At 65.4% G+C, this 25,917-nt stretch overlaps 2 protein-coding genes across 2 annotated transcripts in view; one reads left to right on the plus strand and one right to left on the minus strand.

Annotated features, from left to right (window-relative positions):
• Positions 1 to 3,916, plus strand: CTU2 (cytosolic thiouridylase subunit 2). Its single transcript, XM_065640998.1, has 15 exons — positions 1 to 87; positions 642 to 713; positions 1,149 to 1,227; positions 1,306 to 1,365; positions 1,437 to 1,497; positions 1,671 to 1,780; positions 1,869 to 2,140; positions 2,217 to 2,352; positions 2,462 to 2,593; positions 2,692 to 2,783; positions 2,879 to 2,970; positions 3,056 to 3,137; positions 3,214 to 3,280; positions 3,357 to 3,415; positions 3,515 to 3,916. Exons 1-15 carry the CDS (start codon positions 11 to 13, stop codon positions 3,576 to 3,578), a joined length of 1,455 nt encoding a protein of 484 aa, XP_065497070.1. The 5' UTR covers positions 1 to 10; the 3' UTR covers positions 3,579 to 3,916.
• Positions 3,842 to 25,917, minus strand: part of PIEZO1 (piezo type mechanosensitive ion channel component 1 (Er blood group)) — a 25,179-nt gene continuing 3,103 nt past the window's right edge. The window contains exons 2-51 of the mRNA XM_065640996.1: positions 22,072 to 22,167; positions 20,891 to 21,013; positions 20,543 to 20,585; positions 20,288 to 20,450; positions 19,251 to 19,389; positions 18,777 to 18,990; positions 18,377 to 18,542; positions 18,062 to 18,166; positions 17,873 to 17,951; positions 17,698 to 17,789; positions 17,351 to 17,611; positions 17,169 to 17,280; positions 16,867 to 17,045; positions 16,635 to 16,783; positions 16,267 to 16,446; positions 16,103 to 16,191; positions 15,314 to 15,471; positions 15,063 to 15,239; positions 14,828 to 14,953; positions 14,537 to 14,737; positions 14,252 to 14,456; positions 14,012 to 14,116; positions 13,301 to 13,454; positions 12,553 to 12,796; positions 11,829 to 11,925; positions 11,581 to 11,749; positions 11,412 to 11,501; positions 11,201 to 11,289; positions 10,936 to 11,007; positions 10,252 to 10,361; positions 10,081 to 10,177; positions 9,689 to 9,772; positions 9,421 to 9,593; positions 9,225 to 9,346; positions 8,974 to 9,138; positions 8,648 to 8,906; positions 8,385 to 8,573; positions 7,683 to 7,977; positions 7,446 to 7,566; positions 7,212 to 7,359; positions 6,919 to 7,133; positions 6,298 to 6,456; positions 6,073 to 6,220; positions 5,791 to 5,979; positions 5,612 to 5,704; positions 5,342 to 5,514; positions 5,148 to 5,270; positions 4,978 to 5,057; positions 4,685 to 4,883; positions 3,842 to 4,567 (exon numbers count right to left, since the gene is read on the minus strand). Of these exons, the coding sequence (XP_065497068.1) occupies positions 4,318 to 4,567; positions 4,685 to 4,883; positions 4,978 to 5,057; positions 5,148 to 5,270; positions 5,342 to 5,514; positions 5,612 to 5,704; positions 5,791 to 5,979; positions 6,073 to 6,220; positions 6,298 to 6,456; positions 6,919 to 7,133; positions 7,212 to 7,359; positions 7,446 to 7,566; positions 7,683 to 7,977; positions 8,385 to 8,573; positions 8,648 to 8,906; positions 8,974 to 9,138; positions 9,225 to 9,346; positions 9,421 to 9,593; positions 9,689 to 9,772; positions 10,081 to 10,177; positions 10,252 to 10,361; positions 10,936 to 11,007; positions 11,201 to 11,289; positions 11,412 to 11,501; positions 11,581 to 11,749; positions 11,829 to 11,925; positions 12,553 to 12,796; positions 13,301 to 13,454; positions 14,012 to 14,116; positions 14,252 to 14,456; positions 14,537 to 14,737; positions 14,828 to 14,953; positions 15,063 to 15,239; positions 15,314 to 15,471; positions 16,103 to 16,191; positions 16,267 to 16,446; positions 16,635 to 16,783; positions 16,867 to 17,045; positions 17,169 to 17,280; positions 17,351 to 17,611; positions 17,698 to 17,789; positions 17,873 to 17,951; positions 18,062 to 18,166; positions 18,377 to 18,542; positions 18,777 to 18,990; positions 19,251 to 19,389; positions 20,288 to 20,450; positions 20,543 to 20,585; positions 20,891 to 21,013; positions 22,072 to 22,167 (7,469 nt within the window). The 3' untranslated portion in view covers positions 3,842 to 4,317. The remainder of the gene's footprint in view (positions 4,568 to 4,684; positions 4,884 to 4,977; positions 5,058 to 5,147; positions 5,271 to 5,341; positions 5,515 to 5,611; positions 5,705 to 5,790; positions 5,980 to 6,072; positions 6,221 to 6,297; positions 6,457 to 6,918; positions 7,134 to 7,211; positions 7,360 to 7,445; positions 7,567 to 7,682; positions 7,978 to 8,384; positions 8,574 to 8,647; positions 8,907 to 8,973; positions 9,139 to 9,224; positions 9,347 to 9,420; positions 9,594 to 9,688; positions 9,773 to 10,080; positions 10,178 to 10,251; positions 10,362 to 10,935; positions 11,008 to 11,200; positions 11,290 to 11,411; positions 11,502 to 11,580; positions 11,750 to 11,828; positions 11,926 to 12,552; positions 12,797 to 13,300; positions 13,455 to 14,011; positions 14,117 to 14,251; positions 14,457 to 14,536; positions 14,738 to 14,827; positions 14,954 to 15,062; positions 15,240 to 15,313; positions 15,472 to 16,102; positions 16,192 to 16,266; positions 16,447 to 16,634; positions 16,784 to 16,866; positions 17,046 to 17,168; positions 17,281 to 17,350; positions 17,612 to 17,697; positions 17,790 to 17,872; positions 17,952 to 18,061; positions 18,167 to 18,376; positions 18,543 to 18,776; positions 18,991 to 19,250; positions 19,390 to 20,287; positions 20,451 to 20,542; positions 20,586 to 20,890; positions 21,014 to 22,071; positions 22,168 to 25,917) is intronic.

Here is a 25,917-nt window from a genome sequence, read left to right on the forward strand (position 1 = left end):
CGGAGCCGCCATGTGCGAGGCGGCGGCGGATGGCGGGTGCGGGGCGGGCGCGGGGCCGGCACGGCGCCGCCGCGGCCACGGACACAGGTGGGCCGCCGAGCCGGGAGCCGGGTGGGCCGCCGGGGCCGCTCCCGGTACTGTCCGCGGTACCCCCAGGTGTATCCCCCGTGCTGCCCCCGGTACCTCCCAAACTCCCCCCCGCAGTGCTGCCCTCGGTAACCCTTCCCCGCTACCGCAGCGGTAGCCCCCCCGGTACGAGCTCCGGTACCCGCCCCGGTATCGCTCCTGTATTCCCCGTTAACTGCCGTGTGGTGCTGCCCCCGGTACCCCCCGGTGCTGTCCCCGTTATCCCTCTGGTACCCCCCAGTGCTGTCTCTAGTGTTGCCACTGGTACCACCCCGCGTTGCCACCTGCGGTACCACCCCGGTGCTACCCCCGGTATCCCCCTCGGTATTTCCCCGGTATCTCCCGGTGTTGCCTGCCGTACCCCCTGTATTGACCCCGGTTCCCCCCGGTACTGTCCCCGGTACGCTCCTGGTGCTGCCCCGGGGACCGGGATCTCAGCCCCTCCCGCCGGGTACCGCCCCCGGGCTGTGTCGGCGACCGGTGTCCCCGGTGCCGACCGGTCCGTGTCCCCGCAGCCACCCGCGACCCTGCATGAAGTGCGGGGGCTCCGCCGCCCTCATCATCCGCGTTGGGGACCCGTTCTGCCGGTGAGGGACCGGGATGGGGGCTGTGCAGTGTGGGGACACGGGGTGTGGGGACACGGGGTGTGGGGACACGGGGTGTGGAGGCATTGGGGTGTGGGGACACGGGGCTTGGGAACATTGGGTCTTTGGGACGTCAAGGCTTGGGGACATTGGCGCTTGAGGACATTGGGTCTCTGGGACATCAAGGCTTGGGGACATTAGCGCTTGGGGACATCACAGCTTGGGGATGTTGGGGCCTGGAGACACGGGGCTTGGGGACAGCAGGGTACAGGGATATTGTGGCTTGGGAATGTTGGTTCTCAGGGACATTGGGTCTTGGGGATATCAAGGCTTGGAGCTGTGGGGCTCAGTGGTGTTGTGCTTGGGGACATGGTTGCTGGGGGCCGTGGGACACGCTGCGGCTCACGGCTGTGTCCCTACGTTCCCATGTCCCCAAAGCGGCTGCTTCCATGATTACTTCGTGCACAAGTTCCGCGCAATGCTGGGCAAGAACCGCGTCATCTTCCCGGGAGAGAAGGTACGGAGGGGGACATGGACATGGGGGAGACGCGTGCGGCACCGCCGGGGCCAGTGACCGTCCCTCCTGTCCCCGCAGGTGCTGCTGGCGCTGTCGGGGGGCCCAACGTCCAGTGCCATGCTCCGGCAGGTGCAGGAGGTGAGTGCGGGGGCAATGGGGGGGCTTGGGGGGCACGACTCGGTCAGCCCCTCACCCTGCGCCTCTGCCAGGGGCTGAGCCGGGAGACGGCCAAGAGGCTCCGCTTTGTCCCCAGCCTCATCTACGTTGATGGTAAGAATTAGCCCTGCCGCCCGCTCCCAGGGCAGGGTCCCTCTGTGCTGTGCCAGGGTTGGGAGCTGTCACCAAGCCCAGCGAGGCTGTGGCACCCCGGGGTGTCCCCCCTGGCCGTGGGGACGGGCTGGGTGTCCCCTCCTGACCGCGGTGTCCCCGGCGGTGCCGCGCAGAGGGAGCGGTGCGGGGACAGAGCCCGGCGCAGCGGGAGCAGAGCCTGGCCCGCATGGAGGCCCTGCTGCAAGCAACTGGCTTCCCCTTCCACCTGGCCCACCTGGAGCAGGTACAGGGGTGTTGGGGGGACACGCCAGGGCGGGGGGACACGTCTGGCGGTCCCCAACCCCTCGCCGGTGTGTATCTCTGCCCCGCAGGCGCTGGAGCTGCCCGCATCCATCTTGCGACCGGGTCCGGGGGGGTCTGGGGAGCCCGGCCCATCCTACAAGGAGGCTGTGGAGGGTTTCATCCAGCAGCAGCGGCAGGAGGGGGACACACATGGTGGCACTTCGCCCCCTGGTCCCAGCACCCAGGTGGGGGACCCGGCTGACCCCCGCCTGCCCGCCCCTGCCCGCACCCAGGAGCTGCTGCGGCTCTTTGAGGCCGTGGAGACGGCGACGGCGAGAGAGGAGCTGCTGCAGATGTTGCGGTGAGGGGACGATCCTGCCCGGTGCTGACACCGGCGTGGCGCGGTGACACTGAGTCAATGTCACCTTGTCCCACAGGACCCACCTCATCCTGCAGACGGCCCGGACCAAGGGCTACGCCAAGGTGATGACAGGCGAGAGCTGCACCCGTGTGGCCATCAAGCTCCTCACCAACCTGGCGCTGGGTCGCGGTGCCTTCCTCGCCGTTGACACAGTAAGCAGCCCGCCGGCACCCTGTCCCCGAGCTGGGGGTGGCCTGTCCTTACCCGGAGGGGTGACATGATGCCATGGGGGGGCGTCCCTCAGCAGCCACGTACCCACAGGGATTCATGGACGACCGCCACGGCGACGTGCTGGTGGTGCGGCCCATGCGGGACTACACGGCCAAGGAGATCGCCTTCTACAACCACTTCTTCCACGTCCCCACCGTCATCGCGCCACCCCTCCGCACCAAGGTAGGGACATCCCCTGTCCCTTGTGGGGGGGATCCTGAGCTCCATGGCCCCACGGCGGGGACAAGAGCCCCCCATTCTGCCCCTGCTCGCTCCCCCAGCGCCGGGAGAAGTCCAGCATCCACCGCCTGATAGAACGGTTCCTCCTGGGGCTGCAGGAGGATTATCCCGCCACCATCAGCACCGTCTACCGGTACGGTGTCCCCTGCACAGGGACACCCCAGGGTGGTGGTGGGGGGGTTGGGGACAAGTGGGGTGCACCTGCTCACCCCCACAAATTGGCCGCAGGACGGGTGAGAAGCTGAGCCCAGCCCCAGCCAAGGCGAGCAGCGAGTCGGAGCGCTGCCTGCTCTGCCTGTGCGCCTTGGACATTGCTGGGGGTGAGTGGGGCAGGCGGGGGGCGCGGGGGTTATGGGGGCGCAGCCACGCACCCCCAGTGACACCCCTGCCCTCCCGCTCTTGCAGAGGAGGAGCTGGCCCTGGAGCCCACGCTGATCATGGAGGAGCCCGAGGAGAATGGGTGCTGCCAGGACCCTCCAGCAGCACGGTGAGCGCGGGGGTGGGACGCTGTGGCGGCACCGGGGTCACCGCGCTGTCCCCGCTGAGTGTCCCTGTCCCTGCAGGGCTGAGAGCAAAGCCGCCTTCATCCCGCTGCTCTGCTACGGCTGCCGCCTCACTTTCAAGGAACTGGTGAGGCTTTCGGGGTGTGGTGGGGCGGCTCTCCCTGGGGACAGGGGTCCCCAGTTGTGTCACCTCTCTCTCGCAGGGTCCCCTCGCCACGCTGCCACCCTACGTGCGCGCTGAGGCCCAGCGCAGGATCCGCAGGTAGGGGGAGATAAGGGTCCACTCCTTGCCAGCACAGCCCCTGAGGCCATGTCTGTCTGTCCACACGGCGTCCTGTGTCCCACACCGTGTCCCTTGCAGTGCAGAGATGGAGCAGCAGAGCCCGGAGGTCCCGCGGGAGGATGAGGAGCCCGGCAAGAGCTGAAGGGGTTTGAGGACATCGAGGGACACAGATCCCCATCCCTCTGAGGCATTGGTGGGGGAGGATGTCACCCCTCCCAAAGGATGGTGGGGGACTAGAGCCCCTGGGGACCCCTGGCACCCGCGTTTACACCCCATTTTGGTTACAGCCGAGGAACTGGGGAGAGCCCCCAGCCCCCATCTGTGGGGGCAAGGGTGCTAGTACCCGCGGGCAGCAGGTCCCCAGTCCTGTCCCACCCCCCTGCCCCAGCCGCACATCACCTGGGGAAGCCTCAGCTCTGTTTTATTAGATATCTGTATAAATAAACCATTTGAATTAATAAAAAAACAAAACCAAAGTCACAACAAGTGTCTAGAGTCCAGCTGGGGCTGCCAGCTCCCCTCCCTGACTGTGGGGGGGTGCTACAGCCCAGGGCCCCCCATCCTGGGGCTGGGGGGCTATTGCTTTTGAGTTCAACCTGGTTCTAGAGCAGGGGAGAGCGGGGAGGGGCACCAGCCGGCTCCTGCCCCCCACCTTGCCCGGCAGCAAGGGGTGCCCAGCGGGTGGGGGGGGCAGCTCCTGCTCCCCACCCCGGGAAGGCACAATGTGGTCTCCGCAGGCTGGACGGCAACGTAAGGAAAAAAAAAAATGCTCCCTCTGCCTCCCCTGGCAGGATACAGCCCCAGATTTGGGGGGGCTGGTTAAGGCATTGGCGGTGATGTCCCCCCAGGGGGGCACTGGGTGGGCCTGGAGCACCTTCCCCTTATTCCTTCTCCCGCGTCCACTTGATCATGGTCTCAGGGGAGCGGTAGAGGAAGATGAGCTTGGCGTAGAGCTCTTCCTCCAGCTCCAGCTCGCCCGTCTCGCGCACCAGGAAGATGTCCTGGCACAGCTTGAGGATCCGGTCCACGCACGGCAGCTCCTCGAACATGATGGAGTGCGAGATCTCGCTGAAGAAACCCCGCACGAACTTCCCGATCACCAGCACGATGGAGACGTACAGCCCCATGATCCTGCAAGGTTGTGGGTGGGGCAGAGCCTGTGTCTCACCCCCCTGGCTTCGCACTCCTTTTGGGGTGCAGCTGGGTGGTCCCCACCACCCCCCCTCCCCATCCACCCCCTCCACTTACCCATAACCAGCCAAGAAGCCCAGGCTGGGGGGGCTGACTTTATCGTTGAAGATGACCATGGGGAGGATGTGGCCGTCGTTGGGGGGGGCTTCCTTCAGCCGCACCACCCACCACTCCAAGAAGCTGTTGCCCCCTCGGCCGGGGCCCGCGCGCTCCCGTTTCAGCTGCACCTCCACGTCCAGGTAACTGTCCTCCCCGTCTGCTAGCGGGGTGACACCATCAGGGCACAGCACGGCCACAGCTGTGCCGCAACACCCTTTTTTATTTTGGGGGAGGGACATGGTGAGACCCACCTGGCAGCAGCTGCTTGACCGGGGGGGCTTCAGGGCCATTAGGTGCGCGGATGTATTTGGGGAAGAGTTTGGGCACTTGCCTGCAAATGAATGGGGTGAGCGGAGGGGAGCGCTGTCTCACCAAGCATGGGGGGGGTCCAGCCCCCTGCTCCCTCCCCGGGGACACTCACACGGGGGTGTTGCGGGTGCCCTGCAGCAGCTGGGCCAGCTCCATGCGCTGGGGCGCGCCAGGCTCCAGGTCGGTGCTGTGTTTGTCGAAGGTGTGCTCCACCGTCCCCCCCTTGCCCAGGTCCCTGCAGGCAGCACAGGCTGAGCAAGGGAGGGATACAAACAGCGCTCCCCCCGGGCATCGGGCCGGTGGTACCTCTGGAAGGTCCAGGTGAGGCGGATGGTGATGTCGGACGAGCCGTTCTGCAGCTCCCGCCGCATCTGCTCCCGGCTGGGGGGGCTGATGCTCCAGAGCGAGCCCGAGCTGCCCTCAATGCGGGCGGTCACGATGTCCTCGTAGCCGTACAGCGTGATGAACTGCATGGCCACCTGCCACCGGGGGGCACACAGCTCAGCTCCCACCCCAGGACGCCCCGGGGCACCCAGCGGGATGGAGCCGGGGGCGGGTTTGTGGGGACGGATTTACCGGTTGCCGCTCAAACTGGTGGGTGAGGGCTTCGTAGTCGTGGGGGGTGAAGGGCTGGATGGATTGCTGCTGGGCGCTCGTGGTGAACAGTGGCTGGGGGTGGAAAACAGGGTGCTGTCGCCCAGGCAGGGGACCCTGGCATCCGGGCTGGGCACACCAACACCCCCCCGCATCCTCACCTCATACCCCCCCAGTTTGAGGGTGACGGTGACATCGATGGGGTGGTTGACGACGCCCACCACGGAGCGCACCAGTGACATGAAGAGCAGCGGGAACCAGATGATGGCCACGAGGAAGAGGATGATGAGGCCGCCCATGCCATACTTCACGATCTTCTTCTTCTTCTGCCCCTTGGGCTGGGGGTATTTCTGGGAGGGGGCACAAGATGACAGGTGGGCTCAGGGGAACCTCAAGCAACAAGGGGCTTATTGGGGGCCCTTCCCAGCATGGCAGGGCCGTACCTTCTCCGTCTCGCGGCTGCACTTGATGATGAAGACGTTGGCGTAGATGTCCTCCACGCACATCCAGTTGGAGAGGGACAGCGTGGTGTCCGTCCAGACCCAGTCCATGACAGCCCGCAGCTCCACCAGGAAGGGCACGAGGCGAAACCTGGGGGGCACACACGGAGAGGGGGCTGGTACGGCACCCCCCGGGCAGGCAGGGGTCTGCGCGGCCTCGTCCCGTACCCCTGGAAGAGGAAGAGGTTGAGGTGGTTGTATTTCTTGGTGAGGAAGTTGCCCAGGATGCGGGTGGGGTAGCCGCAGCGGATCTGGTAGGCTGAGAGCGAGAAGTAGATGCACTTTACAAAGTACCACAGCTGGGCCACCGTGTTGAGGCTGAACAACCTGTGGGAGACAGATAGAATCACAGAATCATTTTGGTTGGAAGAGACACTCAAGATCATCGAGTCCAACCATTAACCCAGCCCTGGCACTGCCCCATGTTCCTGAGAACCTCATCTCCATCTGTTCAGCCCCTCCAGGGATGGTGACTCCAGCACTGCCCTGGGCAGCCTGTTCCAATGCCCCACAGCCCTTTGGGGAAGAAATTGTTCCCCAGATCCAACCTCAACCTCCCCTGGCACAACTTGAGGCCGTTTCCTCTGGTCCTGTCTCTTGTTACTTGGGAAAAGAGACCAACACCCTCCTTGCTACAACCTATTTTTCAGGTAGTTGTAGAGAGCAATTGTTGTAGAGAGATGTCACCCTTTTGGCCAGACTGGGCCACCAGCTGGGCTTGGGGACACAAAGCTGCCACCTTAGGATCATGCGGTACTGTTGGGGACATCCTCGGGGGATGCTCAGTACCTTTCGGTGACAGCCGGCAGGATGAAGAACATCCAGAGGTGGATGCTGAAGACCAGGATGACCTGGAAGATGAGCTTGCCCAGCACGGTCTTGCGGAGGTAGAGCGCCCGGTCAATGACCATGGTGGTGAACTGGATGAGCAGCATGACCAGGAACGCCTCTGGCACTTGGTCATCAGACAGCGAGGAGGCGATGTCGGTGGCCGCTGAGTGTTTCTGGGGGTGCAGGAGGGGTCAGGGCATGGCCCAGCCTGACCCCAGGGTGGGAGCCCCGTAGGAAGCCCCCCTGCTCACCCCGAAAGCCCAGAAGCCGAAGATGATGATGATGAAGTCAACCACGTCGGCCAAAAACATGAAGGCGTAGACGTCGGTGGCCGCGCGCTGCTGGGTGTGCAGGATGTCCCGGAAGAACCCACGCACGGGCTGGTACATGTTCTGTGCCCTGGAGGGGACAGGGGGACAAAGGGGATGGGTGACCAGGGCTGCATCCCACATCCCGCACCCCAACCACCATCACAGGGCACTCACATGGTGAGGAAGAAGAGTTTGACCTGCAGCCCAAACGCCTTCAGCTTCCTCTGAGCGTGGCTCTGTTTTGCCTCTTCTTTCTCCTGCTCCTCTTCCTCCTCCTCCTCTCCCTCCCCATCCCCTGTGGGTGACACACAGCATGGGTGACAGCTCGGGGTCCTGCGAGGCCAAGTCCTGCCCTTGGGGACACCAGCCTCGCCCCTCACCAGGGTACAAGGGATGGGAACCGTCGCTTACCTTCCTCCGGAGCCACCTCCAGCTGCTTCCTCCCCTGCCTCCTCTTCCTCCTGAAGCGGAGCCGCGTGGCCCCAGCAGCCTCTTCCTGCCCCACAGTATCGCCCTCTGGCTCTGGCCCCACAGCTGCGCCCGGTGCCTCCGGCTCTGCCAGCGCCTCCATCCCCTCCTCACCCCCCGGCAGCAGTGGGGATGCTGCTTCCTCCCGCCTCTCCTCCTCCTCCTCGTCCTCTGTCCGCTCCACCTCCACCTTCTTCTTGGGGAAGGGGTCCTCCTCGTGGTCCCACAGCCCATAGGACTGGGGAGGAGAGCAGTCATAAAAATCACAGGATGGTTTGGGCTGAAGGGACCTTCCCAGCTCCCCCAGTGCCCCCCTGCCATGAGCAGGGACATCTGCACCAGCTCAGGTTGCTCAGAGCCCCGTCCAGCCTGGCCTGGGATGTCTCCAGGGATGGTTCATCCACCAGCTCTCTGGGAACCTGGGCCAGGCTCTCACCACCCTCAATGTACAAAATCTCCTCCTGGTGTCCAGCCTGTTCCTGATGCCCCCCACCCTACACACCTCACCCCCCATCCCGTTGCACCCCAGGAACCCAACCAGCAACAGGTGCCTTGGGTGGGAACCACAGCAGAGCCCCCAAGCACCCACGGGGTGCTCTCCAGAGCCCCCACCACCCCAGGAGCCCCTGCAGCCCCCAGGCTCACCAGCAGCAGGGAGCGGTGGAAGAAGAGCGCCAGGAGCTGGGCCAGGTCGTACTTGATGTAGCGGTTGCTCTTCTCCAAGCCCAAGATGCGGGGTGGGAAGAAGGGCTTGCCCTCGTTGCGCACCAGCATGGCGTAACTATTCCAGGGGAAGAACCCGAACTGGAAGAGGTATTTCACCACCACCATCACCTGTGGGGACACTGGGGGTCAGCGGGTGGCAGCCAGGTGGCATCATCCCCTCCCCGGCCACCTCCTGTCCCCACCTCGGTGAAGATGATGGCCGTCATCCAGAAGCGCTTGCTGGGCCGGGGGATGGAGAGCATGGCCCAGAGGAAGACGAGGATGGGGAGGAAGAGGGAGATGACGGAGGCGGTGACCATGTTGTTGAGGATGATGATGAAGTAGCAGAGCAGCTCGGAGTGGGCAGCCACGCAGCGGTACCCGGCCAGCAGCAGCTTCAGGAACCGGTTGTGGGACTGATAAAACTGCTCCGACTCCTCCAGCTCGGGGAAGTACAAGCGCCTGTGGGGTGCAGGGGGGTGAGCCGGCCTTGCTGTGCCCCCAGCCCCATGTCCCCACGTGCCCATACCTGCTGAGGAGGAGCTCGCTGGCCGTCCGGCTGCGGTTCTGGGGCTGGGCCAACAGCTCTCGAGACCCATCCACGTCCTCCTGGGACCCCCAGGGTGTCACCTGCTCCTGGCTGCTGGGGGGCAGCGGGCACTCCGCCGGGGGGGGAACGGCTTCTTGGTGCCCGCTAGGGACAGCGTGGGGACAGGGGTGAGTCCCCAGCCTGCCAGCCCCTGCCCGCTGCCCCCTCAGGGGGGGTATCTATGCACCTGCCTGGAAGCGACGCCGTTTTGGGGGTCTGCAACCCCAGACCCCCCCGCGCTCGGCTCCTCGGGGGGATCCTCCTCCGGTGGCAGGTAGAGCTCGTCCAGGACCCCACGGTGCATGTCCCCTCCCTGTAATGGGCAGGGGGTCAGTGCCACCACAGGGCTGTCGCCCCCCCCATCCCTGTGTCCCCGCCGGAGCTCACGGTGGCCAGGCGGCGTGTGAGGACGTATCTCTCGAGGCGCAGGACAGTGGACATGTCAGTGTGTTCCCGGGTGCAGGCGTCCAGCCACTGGGTCAGCCCGTCCACCATGGCCCGGCACAGCACCCACAGGAACCGCAGGGTGCTCAGCGCCCGCTGCACCACGTTGCTGCGCTCTGTCGGGGCGAGAAGAGGGGTGGGGGGGTTACTTTGTGCCCCCTCGGGCTCCCCCCCAGCAACCCCCTGCGCTGCAGTCCTGACACCCACATACCGGAGTCTTCCTCCTCCTCCTCATCCTCCTGGCCTTCAGCCTCGTCAGGTGCCTCCAACTGCTCCTCTGTCCCGCCGCTGTCCCCTGCAAGGGTCAGATCCCCCCAGGAAGGGGCAGCAGTGGCTCAGGGGGGGTTGGGCATCATTTTTGGCCCCTGTTTGGGCTCTCCCACTCATGGCCCCATCCCATGTCCCCCCCATCCTGCTTAAAAACCAGCGCATGGCTTGTGCCCAAGCCTGGTGCAGCCACCAGAGAGTCCACACAGCCCAGTAACCCCATTGAGATGATGCCCCATCACAGGCTGCCAACAGCTGCTGAGACAAACAGCGGGTGTGGGACAGAGCCGTGTCCCCTCCACCCCCCAGCCCCATTTTGGGGTGAGCCAGACCCACCTGCAGCCACCTCGGCACCAGGCGGCTCCGGCTGCTCCTGCTGCTCCTGCTGCTGCAACGCTGTCCTGGTGTTGGTCACCCAGGCTTGGTAGGCGATCTTGGGGGTAGAGGGGCTGTCAGCACCCCGCGGGCACCCCCAGACCTCCCCCAGGCTCCCCCAGCCCTGCTCACCTGGAAGGCACTTTGCCTGCTCGACCGCGGCTCCTCTGGCAACGGCACCGCCGCCTCCTCCTCCTCCTCGCTGTCCGACTCGAAGAGGAAGTAATCACCCGAGTGCAGCACTGCCAGGGTGGCATGGCGTGTCACGGCATGGCTGGTGCCATGGCATGGGGTGTCATGGCATGGCCAGCACCCGGTTGCATGGTACGGGATGGCACAGTAAGGCTGGTGGCATAGCACAGGGTGACACGGCATGGCTGGTGTCGTGGTGCAGCGTGTTACAGCATGGCCAGTGGCATGGCATGGGGTAGCACAGCATGGTTGGTGCCCACGCTGGCTCCATTGCCATCTCCCCAGGGCTTGCTGCCTGGCACTGCACTGCTGGCAAGGTACCAAGGACACTCATGGGGATGTCACCCATTTGGGACATCCAGGTCAACGACTTAACTCCCATGTCCCCAACCCAGGGTCCCTCCAGTGCCGGTGTCTGGAGGTGACCGATGCCAGTAACCCCAAACCCAGCCCAACACTCTGTTAGGGAAGCGGAGAAGCCCTGGTTAGTGCCCCGCAGCCCAGCACAGGGACAGGGGACATGCAAGGCATCAGCGTGCCAAAAGCACCATCATCGCCGCTCCCCACGGGTGTTAGTGGTCCCCAGCGGAGGGGACCCGTTATGTCTGCGTGGTGGGGCAGTACCTGCGGCGTGGTCCAACCATGGCCGCCACCACCGCTCGCTCTGCCGGGACGGCTCCACCAGGTCGCCGGGCGCTGTGGAATGGCAGACGCGGGGGCTGAGCACGGCCACGCTTGGTGTATCCACCCCGGCATGGGGGTGAGCCACGGGAGTCACCGCGATGCTCTGTGTGGCTTCACCAGGACAAGCATCGGCAACGGGTCACAGCCACCCGGCTGTGCCCAGAGAGGGGTGGGGGGAATGCGGTGGGGACTCCCCAGCTCTCACCTGTCTCGGTCTCATTCTGTCCCTCTCCAGAGCCACGGGGCAGCCGCTCCTGGCGGTATTTCTCCTGCTTGGCTCGGATCCGCTCCATCCTGTCGGGCAGAGGCTGCTGTGGAGCCCACCCCCCAAGCTCCACCCAGGGCACCCCCACCCACGCCAGGGTGCTGGTGGCTGCATGGGGTGGGGGCCCAGGTACCCCCCAAAACCCACTCACTGCCGCTTCAGCTGGGCCAGCGACTTCTTCTCGGCTTGCCGGTGGAAGCGCATCCTCTTCAGGGTGCTGGCCTTGAACAGCGCGACCCCCCTGTGGGGAGAGCGGGGAGGTGAGAGGGGGCACCTGCACCGCAGCACCCACAGGGACCCCTCTGGGAGCCCAGCCCCACCTGGAAGCCTGCAGAGCAGAGGCCTGGAGGTCCAGCATGACGTGCAAGAAGTAGTAGCTGAGGAAGACACGGCGCTGGAGGAGGAGGAAGAAGAAGCAGATGCTGTCCCAGATGATGCCCGCCTCCTCCACGGGCAGCGAGCAGTCGTGGTCCTTGCCCATCACCTTGGCTGGCAGGTAGAGATGCAGGCAGGTCAAGCAGCAGCCCAAACCGGCACCCCCAAGCCCCCAGACGCCCCCAAGGCTCACGGTCATAGTAGCCCTTGACGGTGCAGACGAGGCTGAAGAGCTGGATGACCCAGCAGAAGTTGCTCTGCATCTGCTGCACGAAGACGCAGGAGAGGAGCTGCAGGGAAAGAATCAGAGAATCATTTTGGTTGGAAAAGACCCTTAAGATTGAGCCCAACTGTTAACTCAACCCTGGCACTACCCCATGTCCCTGAGAACCTCATCCCTGTCTGTTCAACCCTCCAGGGATGGTGACTCCAGCACTGCCCTGGGCAGCCTGTTCCAATGCCCCACAGCCCTTTGGGGAAGAAATTGTTCCCAAGATCCAACCTCAACCCCGCCTGGCGCAACTTGAGGCCGTTTCCTCTGGTCCTGGCGCTTGTTCCTGGGGAGCAGAGCCCGACCCCCCCTGGCTCCAAGCTCCTTTCAGGCAGGTCAGAGATCAGAAGGTCTCCCCTCAGCTCCTGTTCTCCAGCTGAACCCCCAGCTCCCTCAGCTGCTCCCATCACACTTGTGCTCCAGCCCCTTCCCCAGCTCCGTTCCCTTCTCTCCGCTTGCTCCAGCACCTCAAGGCCTTTCTTGGTGTGAGAGACCCAAAACTGACGCCAGGGTTTGCGATTCAGTGTCACCGGTACCCAGTACAGAGCATGGGGTTTGCCAGGGGGGCAGCACAGGGGGACAGTGCTGCCACCCACCCCCTCCCCAGGGAATGCTTGTTTCATAGCCACAGACCAGCATCCCTCACCGACAGCATGTTTTTGGAGATGATGACGGTGATGTTGTAGAGGATGAGGCAGTCCCAGAGCACCAGGCGAGCCCGCGCCGGCTTGCGCAGCATGGCAGTGCCAAAGAGGAGGAGGTAGAAGCAGGCCAGCAGGTAGCCGAGGCCAAAGAGGCTGATGCGGGTGGCCCCGGTGATGAAGACCACCACCAGGACGAACCAGAAGAGGTAGCGGAAAACCACCACCTTGGCCATGTCCAGGTAGGACCTGTGGGATGGGGCGCTCAGAGCAATGTCCCCCTCCCTCCCAGTACCCACACTTGGCACCACCCAGGTTCAGGGTGCAGCAAGGTGCCACCCCACACCCCAGCCAAACCAGCATGGTCCCAGTCCCCACATCAGCCCTTTTTTTGGGAGACAAAGTGCCTTGTCCCACTCTATGGGGTCCTAGTGCCCATGAGGGTCCTGCACCACCACCAGGGGTGTCCTGGACCACGGCATCTCCCCCCAGCACAGCCTCAGCTGCTCCTGTCCCAGCCTGGGGACCATCCTAGTGACTGGGGGTCCTGTCCCAGCCATGGAGGGTTCGTGGAGGGTCAGGGCTTCCCAAAGCAGTCCCAGTGTTGGGGGTTGGATCCCATCCTAAAGGATCCCAGCAGGTCCCACTGCCTGGGGGTTCCATCCAGTCCATCCCCCAAGGGGTCCCATCCCGGGGGGGTCCCATCCCCATGTCCCCAGGTGTCCCAGCCCCGGGACGGGAGTGGGTGCCCACCGGCAGTGGATGAAGTTGGGGGTGGGGTTGTGGGGGTCCCGCTCCAGGTCCAGCCGGTCGGTGTTCTTGCCAGCCGCCCGCAGCCACTCCTCGCAGCGCTCGGCCTCGAACACCCGCCACTGCTGGGATGCACACAGCAGCAGCACGAAGTCGTCTGCGGGCACATGGCTCAGACTGGGGGGCGGGGCTCTGGCAGACCACACCCCTCCAGAAGAGGGCGTGGCACCCACAAGCCCCTCCCCAAGGGGCGGGACTCTCCAGCCCCCTCCTCCGCCCAGTGTGGTTTTCATTGAGCTCCACACAAGGAGGTGTGGCCCCCCAGCCCCCTCCTCCTCTGGGGGTGTGGCCTTGACCAAGCCCCGCCCCGTGGGTGTGGCTCCCCAGGCTCCACCTCCTCCCCAAAGGAGGTGGGGCTTCAACCAAGCTCCTCCCCAAAGGGGGCAGGGCTTTTCTGCAGCCCCTCCCCAAAAGGGGAGGGCACTCGTCAAGCTCCACCCCAAAAGGGTGGGGCTGTTCTAGCTCCTCCCACCCGTCCTGCCCACCCTCCCCTTCCCTCTGCTCACCTTCCCGGGGGCAGGATGGGACCCCCACCACAGCTGGGGTTGGGGGTGTCCCATGGGCAGGGGGGACAGGGCACCTCCTGGGCAGGGTGGCGACAGGGGCTGGGGCGTCCCATGGGCAAGGGGATGCCATGGTCGGGGGGTTACTCACTGATGAGGTTAGTAGATTTGGGGGGAACGAAGAAGTCGGGCAGGTAGAGCCACTTGATGAGCGCTGAGTTGATGGGGAGGGTCCGGCTCCATCGCCACGGATAGTCTGGGATGGGGGACAGTGGGCTTGCCTGAAACCAGCCCCCTCAAACCCCTTACGCAGGGTGGGCACCCTGCCCACGCACAGACCTCCCTCTCCCTGACCCACCCAAAGGCTGGGTGCCCCCAGCCCAGCCCTTACCCACGCAGAGGCCGGGCGGGATGCCCACGCACAGCAGGTACTGGTAGATGAGGAAGATGACGAGGAAGAGGCAGTACTTGGGCCAGAGGCGGGCGATGGCCGCTCGCCGCCGCCGCGTCAGGATGACGACCAGCCAGCAGCCGTGCAGGATCACCATGAAGTTCATCCGCTGCCCGATCACGTTCACCGTCATCAGGAAGCAGATCTGGCGGTGAGGGGATGCAGAGGCTCAGCCCTGGCGTGCTGCGAGCAGCAGGACCCCCCCCCGCAGGACCCGCTCCCCACCTCCAAGCCAAATTTGTAGTAGAAGTAGTTGAGGAAGTATTTGGCGCAGCTGCCCAGGCCGTGATCGAGGTGCTCACGGGAGATGTCATCGAAGATGGTCTCGGTGACGGGGGCCACCAGCTGGTGCTGCTTGCGGTAATACTCCTGGCGCCGGTACACCACCGCCTCGAACACCAGCAGCAGCAGCACCAGCAGGTGGTTCTGGGGGGGTGAGGGGGTGCTCAGGACCACGACATGTCACCGAGCAACCCCCCAGGTGACCCCCACAGACAAGGGTGTCCCCGCACCCACCTGGATGTAGCCCAGGTTGGGGTAACCCTTGCGGATGCCGAACCAGTTGGCGGGGTCCACGGGGCCACGGTACAACGTGGAGTTGCCGAGTTCCTCTGGGTTCAAGTTGGTGGCGTTGAGCTGGGGCTGCAGAGGGGACGCCACAAGGTGTCAGCACCCTTCACCCCACCTCCAGACCCCACCTTCAGCTGGGGAACCCCCCACAAACACCCCAAGAACGGGGCTGCCTGGGCACCTGGGTGCAGTTGCTGGAGTACTCGCTGGGGTTGACAATCTTGAGCTGGTAGAGCATCTTGCAGACGATGATGATGCAGGTCCAGATGGTGGAGAGGCAGGAGGCCATGTGGCGGAAGCGGCAGTAGGGCATGGCAAAGGTCCACAGCAGCACCAGCAAGAAGTTCATCACCGATACCTGCGGAAGCGGCTGGGTCAGCACCCCGGGGTGCCCAGCTGAGCCCCCCCACCCCAGCACCCCAAGGCTGTTACCTCCTGCAGGGCCACCCAGATGGTGTAGAGAGCCACCAGCTTGAGGACGTGGAGCTCCAGCAGCCGCCCCACAAAGACCTGCCCGCGGGTCAGCATGTCCGAGAAGGTCCAGCCCAGCACGATCAGGCGCTCCAGCACCAGCCCCCACTTGGTGGGCACTGTAGGGACACAGACTGTCAGAGACACCCCCACACAGGACACCCCAACCCTGCCCTGTATCCTCCCGTGCTTGGAAGACACCCCAATCCACATCCACACCCTTCCTGGCTCAGAGGACATCCCAACCCTTCCCCATACCCTTTCTGACTTGACCCATCCCTGTAGCCTCTGAACTCCTTCCATGCTTGGAGAACACCCCTATCTACCCCTGCACCCCCCTGACCCACCCTGGTTTGAAGGACACCCCAATGCATCCCTGTGGCCTCCCACCCCCTTCCTGGCTCAGAGGACACCCCAATCTATCTCCATACCCTCTTGGAAGACACCCCAAATCAATCTCCCCACCCTGCCATACCCTTCCTTGCTTGGAGGATGCCCCAATCCATTCCTGAATCCCCCGCCAGCCCCTTCCTGGCTCAGCAGACACCCCGATCCATCCCCATACCCTCCCAGGCTTGGAGGACACTCCAATCCACCCCTGCAGTCCCCAGCCCACTCCTGGCTTAGAGGATGCCCCAATCCATTCCTGGAGCCTCCCACACTTGGAGAACACCCCCAAATCCATCTCCCCACTGTCCCAGCCTCTTCCTCGCTGGGAGGACACCCCAATCCATCCCTGTCCCCCGGTACCCTGTGACACAGTGTCGGAGTCGCTCATCCCGGCGCTCTCGGCAGCGGCCGCATCCCGCAGCAGCCGGCTCCCGTGCAGCTCCTCAGGCCTGCAGGGAGGAGTCCTCAGCATGGGCATGGGGGTTTTGGGGTGCAAGGGGTGTCACCCTGGCTCAGGGCCCTACCTGGGGATGTGGCAGGGTGGCGAGGTGGCAGCAGGGACATGCTCCAGGTCAGTGATGTGCATGAAGGGACGGTGGAAGTAATGGAGCTGGAGGATGCAGGCCAGGAGGAAGAAGCCCGGGATGAGGGTGCTGGAGAAGAGCTCGGAGACGCTGAACTGCTCCAGGCCCAGGTCACCCAGCCTGGGAAGGGAAGCGGGGGTCAGCACTGGGCCGCATCCAGCCCCCCCGCACAGCAACCGAGCCGTCACACTGGGCTTCAACCCCAACTCCACCTGTGCCTCAGTTTCCCCACGTGCAATGCATCCCTTGGCCATGCCCTGGTGTCACCACAAGGCTGGCGGTGGCAGGGACCCCTTGGGGACACTCACTGCTCGTTGGTGAGACCCGTCAGGTTCCTCCAGTACATGGGGAAGTCCTCAAACTGGAAGGTGTAGATGGCGATGAGCACCAGCATGGTGTACGCCACCACCAGCCACCAAAAGCCCTTCAGCACCTTGCGCCACAGGCTGTAGTACACCTGTGGGGACAGGGACATCAGCGGGGACACACCAGGGAGCAGGATGGGTCCCCAGCCCCAGGAGGGGTCCCCAGCCACCCCACCTGGAAGAGGGTGAGGCAGAGAAGGAAGAGCAACATGTAGACAATCTTGTAGACGACGAGGCGGCCGGCGAAGCTCACCACGATGAACATGCCGGCACAGACGCAGATCCAGTATTTGGCGTAAAAATCCCGCACCAGGACCCCCAGCGCCTTCAGCACGTCCCGGTGCCGGCTGGGCTCTGTGGGGCAGGGAGGGGGCTGCAGGGGGGGCACACGGGTCCCCCCCTCCCCAGCACCCACATCCCGGGGATGCTCAGCCCGACGCAGGGTCCCTCTGGGTGGGTGACACCAGGAGCCCTCACCTGAATCTGAGATGGTCACCTCCAGGAGCGGGGTGGCCGGGCACCTCCTTGTTAGCAGCTTCTCCTTAACGAATTGCCGCAGCAGCAGCCAGAAGGTGAGGGTGAGCAGGAGCTGCAGGGACAGGCGGTGAGTGGGGACAGCCAGGTACTGGCGGGGACAGGGACGGGGACACCGGCCTTACCTTCGCCCCCAGGTCCAAGCAGGGATATTTAGGGTGCACCAGCCCCAGCTGCTCGAGGCTGAGGAAGCCAAGGCGGGTGGGCAGCTCGGGGGTCAGGTCCATGGCCCAGACGTACTGCAGGCTGCAGAGCGCGACGCCGTAGAGCAGGAGGAAGGGCGAGCAGAGCATGGCGAAGTGCTGCCGGCTCCGCACCGTCCAAATCAGACATGCCCAGAGCAGCAGCACGAAGGTCAGCCAGCTGTGGTACGTGATGCTCCACACCTGGGGACAGGCAGGATGCAGCCGCTCACATGTGTGACCCCCTCTGTGTCCATCTGTCCCCCTGCGTCCATCTGTCCCCTCCTTACCATCATGGCGATGAGGGCGCAGACGTAGCTCTGCTTCATGACGACGTGGCTCAGGGTGTGCAGGGGCAGCCGCTCTGCCGGACGCCTCCTGCCTGGCATGGGGAGGGGAACCGTGAGCCGCCACCCCCGCCACCGGCAGGCCTTGGGGAGGGGGAGGTGATGGGGATGGGCTTACCCAGCTGCGGTGAGTTACCCATGACGTGGACAGTGCAGTTTTCGGCATCTGGCTTCCCGGTGCTGGCAGACAGCATGGGCTGGGGGGGCAGAGAGGGCTCAGAGCCCACCCTGGCACCCCTAGAACACCCCACACCCATCCTCCCCCCAGCTCGGGCATTGCTTTGGGGGGTAGAACCCCCAAACCCACCTTGGTGTCCTCAGCCACGCCATCCGTGTCCTTGGGCCAGCTCTCCATCTCCACCAACTCCCTCTCCGGGCGCCTGGCCGGCGGCTGTGCCGGTGCCGCGGTTCTCTGCGAGGGGCAGGAGCCGGCTCAGGGCACCCGCTGCAGCCGCCGGGGGAGCAGGGTCATCCCCCATCCCCTTCTGAGGGTCCCCCCAGCCACAGCCACCCCCTGCCCCCCACCTCCCCTCCAGCGGGTACCCCCCATGCCAGCACCGGGGCAGGCAGAGCAGCGGGGTGCACCGGGCATGGGGTCCAGCTCGGCCCCGCAGCCTCTCACCCTGGCATCCCGGCGGCGCAGCTTCACCAGGGTGGCCACAGTGTAGTAGAGCAGGAGCAGGATGCCAGGGTTGGCATAGACGGGCCAGGGGTGGTGGGTGTTGAGCACCAGGGCGTTGGGCCGCGAGCAGTTGCGGTACAGGATGATGTCCTTGAAGCCAAACACCCTGCAGGGACAGAGCAGGTGGCATTACCCCCAAACTGGGTCCGCCACCATGAGCCAGGGTCCCGCTTTGGTGCTGGCCAGGTACATCGTGTCACCAGGCACCCTCTGGCTTCCCTCTCTGGGGACCCATTGCAGGTGGCAGTGGGATGGATGGGGACACAGTGCGGTGACAGGCTGGCTGCTCAACCAGGGTGATACAGGGACCCGTGGCACAACCCTCTCCCTGGAGACTCACCGTGCCCAGATGGTGGGGGGCGGGAAGACCCCCTGGACGAAGGGTGCCTGGTAGGCATAGAGGCAGAGGAGGTGACAGGCGGCGTAGACACCAACCAGGACACAGAGGGTGTCGAAGGCCAGGCGGCTGGCGGGGAGGTGACAGGCCCACCATGTGCACAGCCCCACGAAGAGCAGGTAGTAGATGCTGGAGGAGGCGGAGGGCAGGGTGATCCCTGGGGAGCAGTGCCCCGCGGGCGGTCAGTGCGCGGCCGAGCAGCCCCCGGCTGAGCATCCCCCTGGACCGAGCATCACCTGAACCGAGCATCCCCGCTGTGGACCAAGCATCCCCTGGACCGAGCATCCTCCATCTGGACTGAGTATCACCTGGACCAAGCCTCTCCCCCTGGACTGAGCATCTTCTCCCCCAGACTGATCATCCCTTCCAACATCCTGGCCACCAAGACCCCCCCAGCTCCCCACATCCCATACCCACCAGCCAAGGCCAGCAGCAGGACAGCCAGGCCCTTCCCAGCCGCCCAGAGCAGCCAGTGTGCCGTCACCCGCAGCCTGGCGCTGAGCGGCGTGTCCCCGTCAGCCGTGCCACTGTGCTGTTCCACATCCTCCTCTTTCCCCTGCCAAGCGAAGAGAGTGCGGTGTGAGCCCCATGGTGGCCTCAGGCTGCTGCTCCCCGTGCCTCAGTTTCCCCACTGGAGGGAGAACACGGTGAATGGCCGGGGCGTCCTGCCCGGCGCTGGGCAGGCGTGCAGCCCGGCACCTGGCCGTGTTTATCTCATTAACCGCTTGGAAAGTGCCTCTGAAAGGCGGCTGTTTTTCTTGGCGCCAGGACCCGGGTTCCCAGCACTGAGCTTTTTTCCAGGCCGCCTCCCGCGCTGGCCCCGCGCTCACGGCAGAGGCATTCGCGTCGTCCCGCGCTCCGGTTACAGCCCGGCTGCGCTTGGAGCCGGGCAGGCGAGCACCCGGACGAGTGGGGAGCACCCTGAAAAGGCACCGAGCCCCCGGGAGTGTTTGCTGGGCTGGGGAGTGTCATCAGCTTGGGGTTGTGTCTGCCTGGATGAGCTGGTGCTGTGCTGGCACCACCAGGCAGGGCTGGCACGGCACGGTGTTTCACCAGCGAGCTCACACTGGGTGCCAGCACCCCGTGATCGCTCACCCCGCTGCCCTTCCTGAGCATGGGGGTTTTGGGGTGACGGTGCCAGCCAGAACCTTGCGGGGCGGGCACCGCGGTCCCCCCACCGCTGGCAGCCGCGGGGCTGGGCTGTTTGCCAGGGTCCCTATGGCAACGTGGGAGCAAATGGGGCTGAGTCACCCCCAAACCGGGATGATGACCCAGCCCTCCACCGCTGCCCGTCAGCCAAAACTGCCCCCCACTTATGTCCCTGGCCACTGCGGATGTCCCCATGCCAAGGCTGCCCTCCCTGGGGACAGGACGGGCACCAGCCGCTGTACCCCAGGAGTTTGGGGGGATGTGGCGGGGGGGACACCACTGATGGCACTGGGGGTGGATCTCACCCGCTCAAGGGGCTCCAGGGACTCCGGTCTGTGGCTGCGGGGGGCAGCGCTGGCCTTGGGGACAAGGCGGCGGCACAGGCACAGGCAAAGGGACGAGACCAGCAGGATGCCGACATCAGGTGCCACCAGACGCACTGAGTTGGGGATGTCACTCAAGTCCAACCTGGGAGGGGGGAAACCGGGGTGGGGGAGGGCTCAGAGGTGGTGCCACCTCCCCATTGCCAGCCCCCAGCCCCATACGAGGGGGACCCTTACCTGGTGACCCCGACGTGCCGAGCGAGGACCTCCCAGGTGCTGCCTGCGGGGAAGGAGGGAGGCGCTGAGGCTGGCAGACCCAGAGCAGGCGGATCCCCATGGGGAGAACACCCCACATCCATGGGGACCCCGGGACGGGGTCTTTGCCTAGTGCAGCACCCCCCTGGCATGGCACAGCTTGTCCCCAGAGCTGGGCACGCAGCTGGGAACCTGCAGAGCCTTAGTGGCCCCGCATCTGCTCTCGCCCTCCCGCACCTCTGCTCCCCCAGGCTTCAGCCTCCCCGCGGTACCCAGCACTGGTGACATGCGGGCACCCCCCGGCAGCCTGTCCCCATGCCCGGTACTCACAGCTGGGCCCCAGCAGCTGGTCCAGGACAGGCAGCGTGTACAGGCATATTTGGAAAACGAAATGGGCGAGGAGGAAGAGGATGCTGGTCCCCAGCAGAGCTTTGAGGAGGCGGCCAGTGTGACCTGCGGGACAGGAGCACCCCATTACCCATTGTCTGAGGTGACTCTGGGATGCACCAGCAACACAGCGGGAACCCAGCACCCCCAGGAAGGGGTGTCTGGAGATGTCAGGGGTCTGCCCAAGGAACAGTGTCCCACCAGGACCTTGCATGTCTCACCGTGCACCCAGCACAGCCTGAGAGCATCCTTTCTGCTGCATTACTGGGGAAACTGAGGCACGGGGCAATGCAGGGCGCCAGGACCACCCTCCCACCCCGATGAACCAGGATCAGCATTGGAATGCAGCTCAGCATCCCCGATGCTGGAAGGTCCCTGTGAGGGAGCTGTGGGTGGGGGTTCCCCACACCACTCGCCCCGTCAGACCTTCCAGCAGCTGCAGCCGTGCCCTCATCCCACTCGCCCGTTTTCCTGGCCATGGGACAGGCAGGGAGCCCACCGCAGCTGCGCGCCAGCCGGGGGGTGGCACCGGGCCAAAAACTCTCTCTCCGTTTGTTTTTTCCTGTAAATCCAGGCAAAAGCTCTCGGCAGCACCCGGGGCCGTGCAAGCCCATGAAATATTCAGAGGGCAGAGCTTCTAGCCGCCGCCGTGCCAGGCGCTGCCGGGCTGTGTTACAGCCTGGCACAGCGCGCAGGGGCCAGGCAGGGCTACGGGCACCCGGTACCCACCGTGAGGGGACATGTCCCATGCAGCCATCGGGGGGGATGCACCCATGCACCCACCATGGGTGACGCATCCCCTGCACCCCCAGGCGTGCCCACAGCCCCATGTCCCCGCGCAGGGCCGGGGGGCAGCTCCCGGTCCATCCCTGCCCACTCGGCGGGCACAGCCCAGCCCTGAGGTTTTGGGTTAATAAGGCTGGGGCTCCAAACTGCCCATTTTTGTAGCTGGAGGCCTATTAATAGCCGCACCGGGCTATAATTAACAGAGCGAGGCTGCCACACGGAGCCACGCTGCCCGGCAGGGGGGAAACCGCAGGGGAAGGACGGCAGGTACCCAAACCAGAGCTGCCCACAAGCTGCCCGCCCCCTGCCCGCTCCCCCCACCCCGGTGAAACCCTTACCTCCGGCCCCGCGCTGGCTGGGCCCCGGGAACCACGGCAGGAGCAGCAGGAACAGCAGATACACCAGGGAGAGGACGTTGAAGCGGAACAGGCAGGCTGCGGGCAGGGGGCAGGCGGGTTAGTGCCGGGGGTGCAGCACGCGGAGGGTGTTGCAGCCCACCAGGATCCCCGCTGCACCCCCCCGCCCCGGGGATGGCACCCTGACCACCGTGACAAGTGACACCCGAGCAGGAGACAAGGGACACCCCAAAATGAGATGCACCCCAAAATGATGAGTAGTCCCAGGCAGGGGCTCAAGCTCCCCCAGAGATGCCAGTGGGATGAGGGGGACACGGGCAGCAGGCTGGGCTGGGGCGGTCCCGGCACAGGGAGAGGGGGCACACACCTGAGCTCCCAGATGTGTGGGGTGACAGGGGGACGAGAGCAATGAGCAAAATCTGCTGCATTTTCACACCGTTCTTTCAAGGACATGCCAAGGTTTGCAGAGACCCCGCAGCTGAGCTGGGACCCCCAGCCGCTGCCACCCCAGGGCTGTCACAGCCCCTCACCTGCGCCCAGCCCTGCTCCGGGCACGCCACCAGCTCACCACCTTCCCCCTCGCTTATTTTTAGACCTAAATTACAGCTTGTTTGCAGGCGCAGAACCATCGGAGGAGCTGGGCAGGGAGCGGGGCTGAGCCAGCGCCCTGCGGAGCTGTCACTGGCAGGGACAGGGACCTCGCGGCGGGGACATCCCGAGGCAGCTGCCACCGCGGCTGGGGACGCAGCGTTCCCATGGGCTGCATGCACGCACCGGGCGAGCGGTGACAGACACCGGCACATGCACCGGCTGTGGGACAGCCCCGAGGCCACGGTGATGGGCACGGCCGCTGCGAGACACCCGCCGAGCCAGCACATGGAAATCAGAGCGACGTGTCCCCACACTCCCCCCGGCAGGCTGGGGGGACCCTGTTCTGGGTGGGGGGGGGACTCCTCTGGGGCAGCCCAGGGAGGGGACACAGAACCAGTGCTGGGGACCCCAGCTCTGCACAGCCAGGGGAAGGATGTGCCCCCCTTGGCACCCCCCGTGGGAAGAGGGGGAGGCACAGGGGGCCAAGCAGGCAGCCTCCAGCCCCATGGGGCTGGGGGGTGGCGGGGGGGGACAGGCCGGCGCCAGGGGACGTGCTCAGCACTGCCAGCCCGGCACGGCCCTTCCTGTGTTTACAAGGTTTCAATGGGACGGCGCATCCTGGGGCGAGGGACAGCGTGGCCTGGCGGGGGGGACACACATGGTGTGGCACCCTGGGGACAGTGGGGTGTCCTCCCAGGGTTCAGGGGTGGCAGGAGGGGAGGCACCCAGGAACGCACCCGGCAGCCCAGCGCACGTCCCGCGCGGCACCCATGGGGGCTAAAGCCAGTCCCCAGCCCCACTGCGGGGTCCCCAGCTGCCTCCCCCTGCGAGCACAAGTGGGGGGCACAGGGTGGGGGGAGCGGGACCACCATCCCACCAGCTGCCTCTCTGCGGTGACCCCAGGACGCGCCACCTCCCCGCACGCTGCCGAGCGTTGCTGGCTCCGTTTCGGCAAACCATGATCTCACGGAGCAAATATTCCCCTTCCCGCGCCAGCGGCAACGGGGCCACGAGGAGCCGTCCCGGTGCGGGGGCGAGCTGATGTGGGAGCCAGCCAGCCCCCCCGGCCACCGGCACCCCGCATCCCACCCCCACGCCAGGGCAGGGTCTTTTGGGTGGACCAGCCCCACGTGAGCCCCTGTCCCAGCCATGGCCACCCCACGGGTGCTGGTGGCACAGGGGGGACCGCCTGTGCCACTGGCACCGCCTGGGGTCTGCCAGAGAGCTGCGGGGAGCCCCACGGGCATCACTGGGCACACATATGCTGCAGGGACCACCCGAGACCAGAGCAACAGCCTGACCCGCACATTTTATGCCCCCAGCCCACCAGGACTGAGGACACCACCCCCGGGCAGGGGCCAGAACGGAGCTGGCATCCCAGTGACAGTGCTTTGGGGTGGCCTGTGACACCAGGAAGGGCTGGAAGCAGCTGCCTGCAAACACGCAGCACCCTGGGGCTGAACCAGCACCCATGGGACCGAAGCAGCACCGATGGGACCCTCTGGCCAGTGGCTCTGGCTCGAGGCATCACCAGGAAAGCTCCCAGGAGGGTGGTCAGTTTTCACCAGCTTCAAACAGCTTTTAAGAGCTCGAGGATGAAAAAGGGAAAAAAATAAAGATGCTGATGGTGTGCCAGGTAGGGAGCAGCCCCCCAGCACAGTTTGGGAGCACCCACAGTGTCCGGCTTTGCACCCACACCATCCCAACAGCGCCGGGGCGTGCCGTGCCGGCGGTGCGTGGGTGCTCTGTCCTGCAGTCGGAGGGAACCGGTTCCCCAGGGTGCTGACAGCAGAGAAAGCGCTGGCGTGGGGAGAAAAACCAGTTTGGCCTGTGGGGAGAGCAGCCCCGCGGCAAAACCCGCCCCCCCGCACCCCATCATCACCTCCGCCAGGAGCCAGGCAGGTTGGTGGGTGCTGGCACCCACTGTCCCCCTCCCCGTGCCACCAGCACCCACAGCACCCTGCGGTCTTGCTTCTGCTTCACACACAGGGCAGGATCTGGCCCGCACTGAGCAACATTATTCTGGATCCGCACCCCAAACCCCCCCTTCCCCAGCCCCGTGACCCCGGGGATTCGGGAGCTGCTGGGGAGGTCACCGCCACCGCAGCCGGTGCTGGCAGCCAGCAGTGCTTCAATTATTAACGATGTTAATGTGCCGGGAGGAGGATAAATCACAGCGTGGCGGAGCTGGGCGAGATGTGCTGGGTTCCCTTCACGCCAGCCTTTAATCTCCCCTCGAGATCTCCCCGTGGGAGGGGAAGGGGGTCATCAGGGACCACAGGGGAAGGCAGGGACTGGGTGGCAAGGGTTGGGGCAGCTGGGGAGAACCAGCAATGGGGCTTTTCCCATCGCAACTGGGCTGCGGAAGAGTGGGAAGGGCGGCTGCGGGAGAGGTCTGGGGTCTGGCACAGCCCCCTCCCTGCAAACCAGGCACCATCCCTGCCCAGCCAGCACCCGGGGATGGATCCATCCCAACCACACAGGGGAAAGGGGGTTCCCCGCATCCCACTGGCAATGGGGGAGCCCCACACACCGGCCCCACAGCGCCCTGCACAGCCCGTACACCCATTGGTACCGGCACAGCCGCGGGCTCTACAGGGACCTGCGGCAGCTCGGGATTAATTAGCAGAGCTCTTTAATTCCCTGCCTGCCCTGCTCTATTCACACGGACCCGTTACCTGCTGCCGGAGCCAGGCAGCTCTGCCAAGCCACATCCCTGCAGCCGGGTCCTGCCTCCTGGCTAACACCCCCCAGCGGGGGTCCCTGGGGATGGGGGGGACAGTGTCCCCAGGGTGCCACTTTGCACTCAGGACCCTGCACTCTGCACCCGCTGGCTGCAAACCAGAGGCAGGCTAACAAACCCCGGCCACAGAGGCTCTCCCCATCCCAAAATCCGCTCAGCCCCAAAGCGGCGAGCCGTGGGGCGGCAGAGCCAGCGGCTGCACAGTCCCACCCCAGCCTTGGCTCCTCTTTCCGGGACAAGGGAGCAGCCCCGCCGGTTCACCCACCGTATCCTGTTTTTGTGGAAAATTAATCCCACTCCTGCCAGCGCCGAGGCAGCAGCCGGCCCCGCTCCCCGGGGATGCCACCGGGAGGGCACCAGGCCGGGCGCCAGCGGCTGCCAGGGCTGCCAGCCTGGGAAACCCCAGCGGCTTGTGCAACGGGACAGGGGACACAGCGGCTTTGGGGACAGGTGCTCACCGCTGCTGCAGTGCCTGGGGACACCTCTTTCCCCGG

This window comes from Caloenas nicobarica, chromosome 9, assembly GCF_036013445.1.
Source record: "Caloenas nicobarica isolate bCalNic1 chromosome 9, bCalNic1.hap1, whole genome shotgun sequence".
Lineage (NCBI taxonomy): Eukaryota > Metazoa > Chordata > Aves > Columbiformes > Columbidae > Caloenas > Caloenas nicobarica.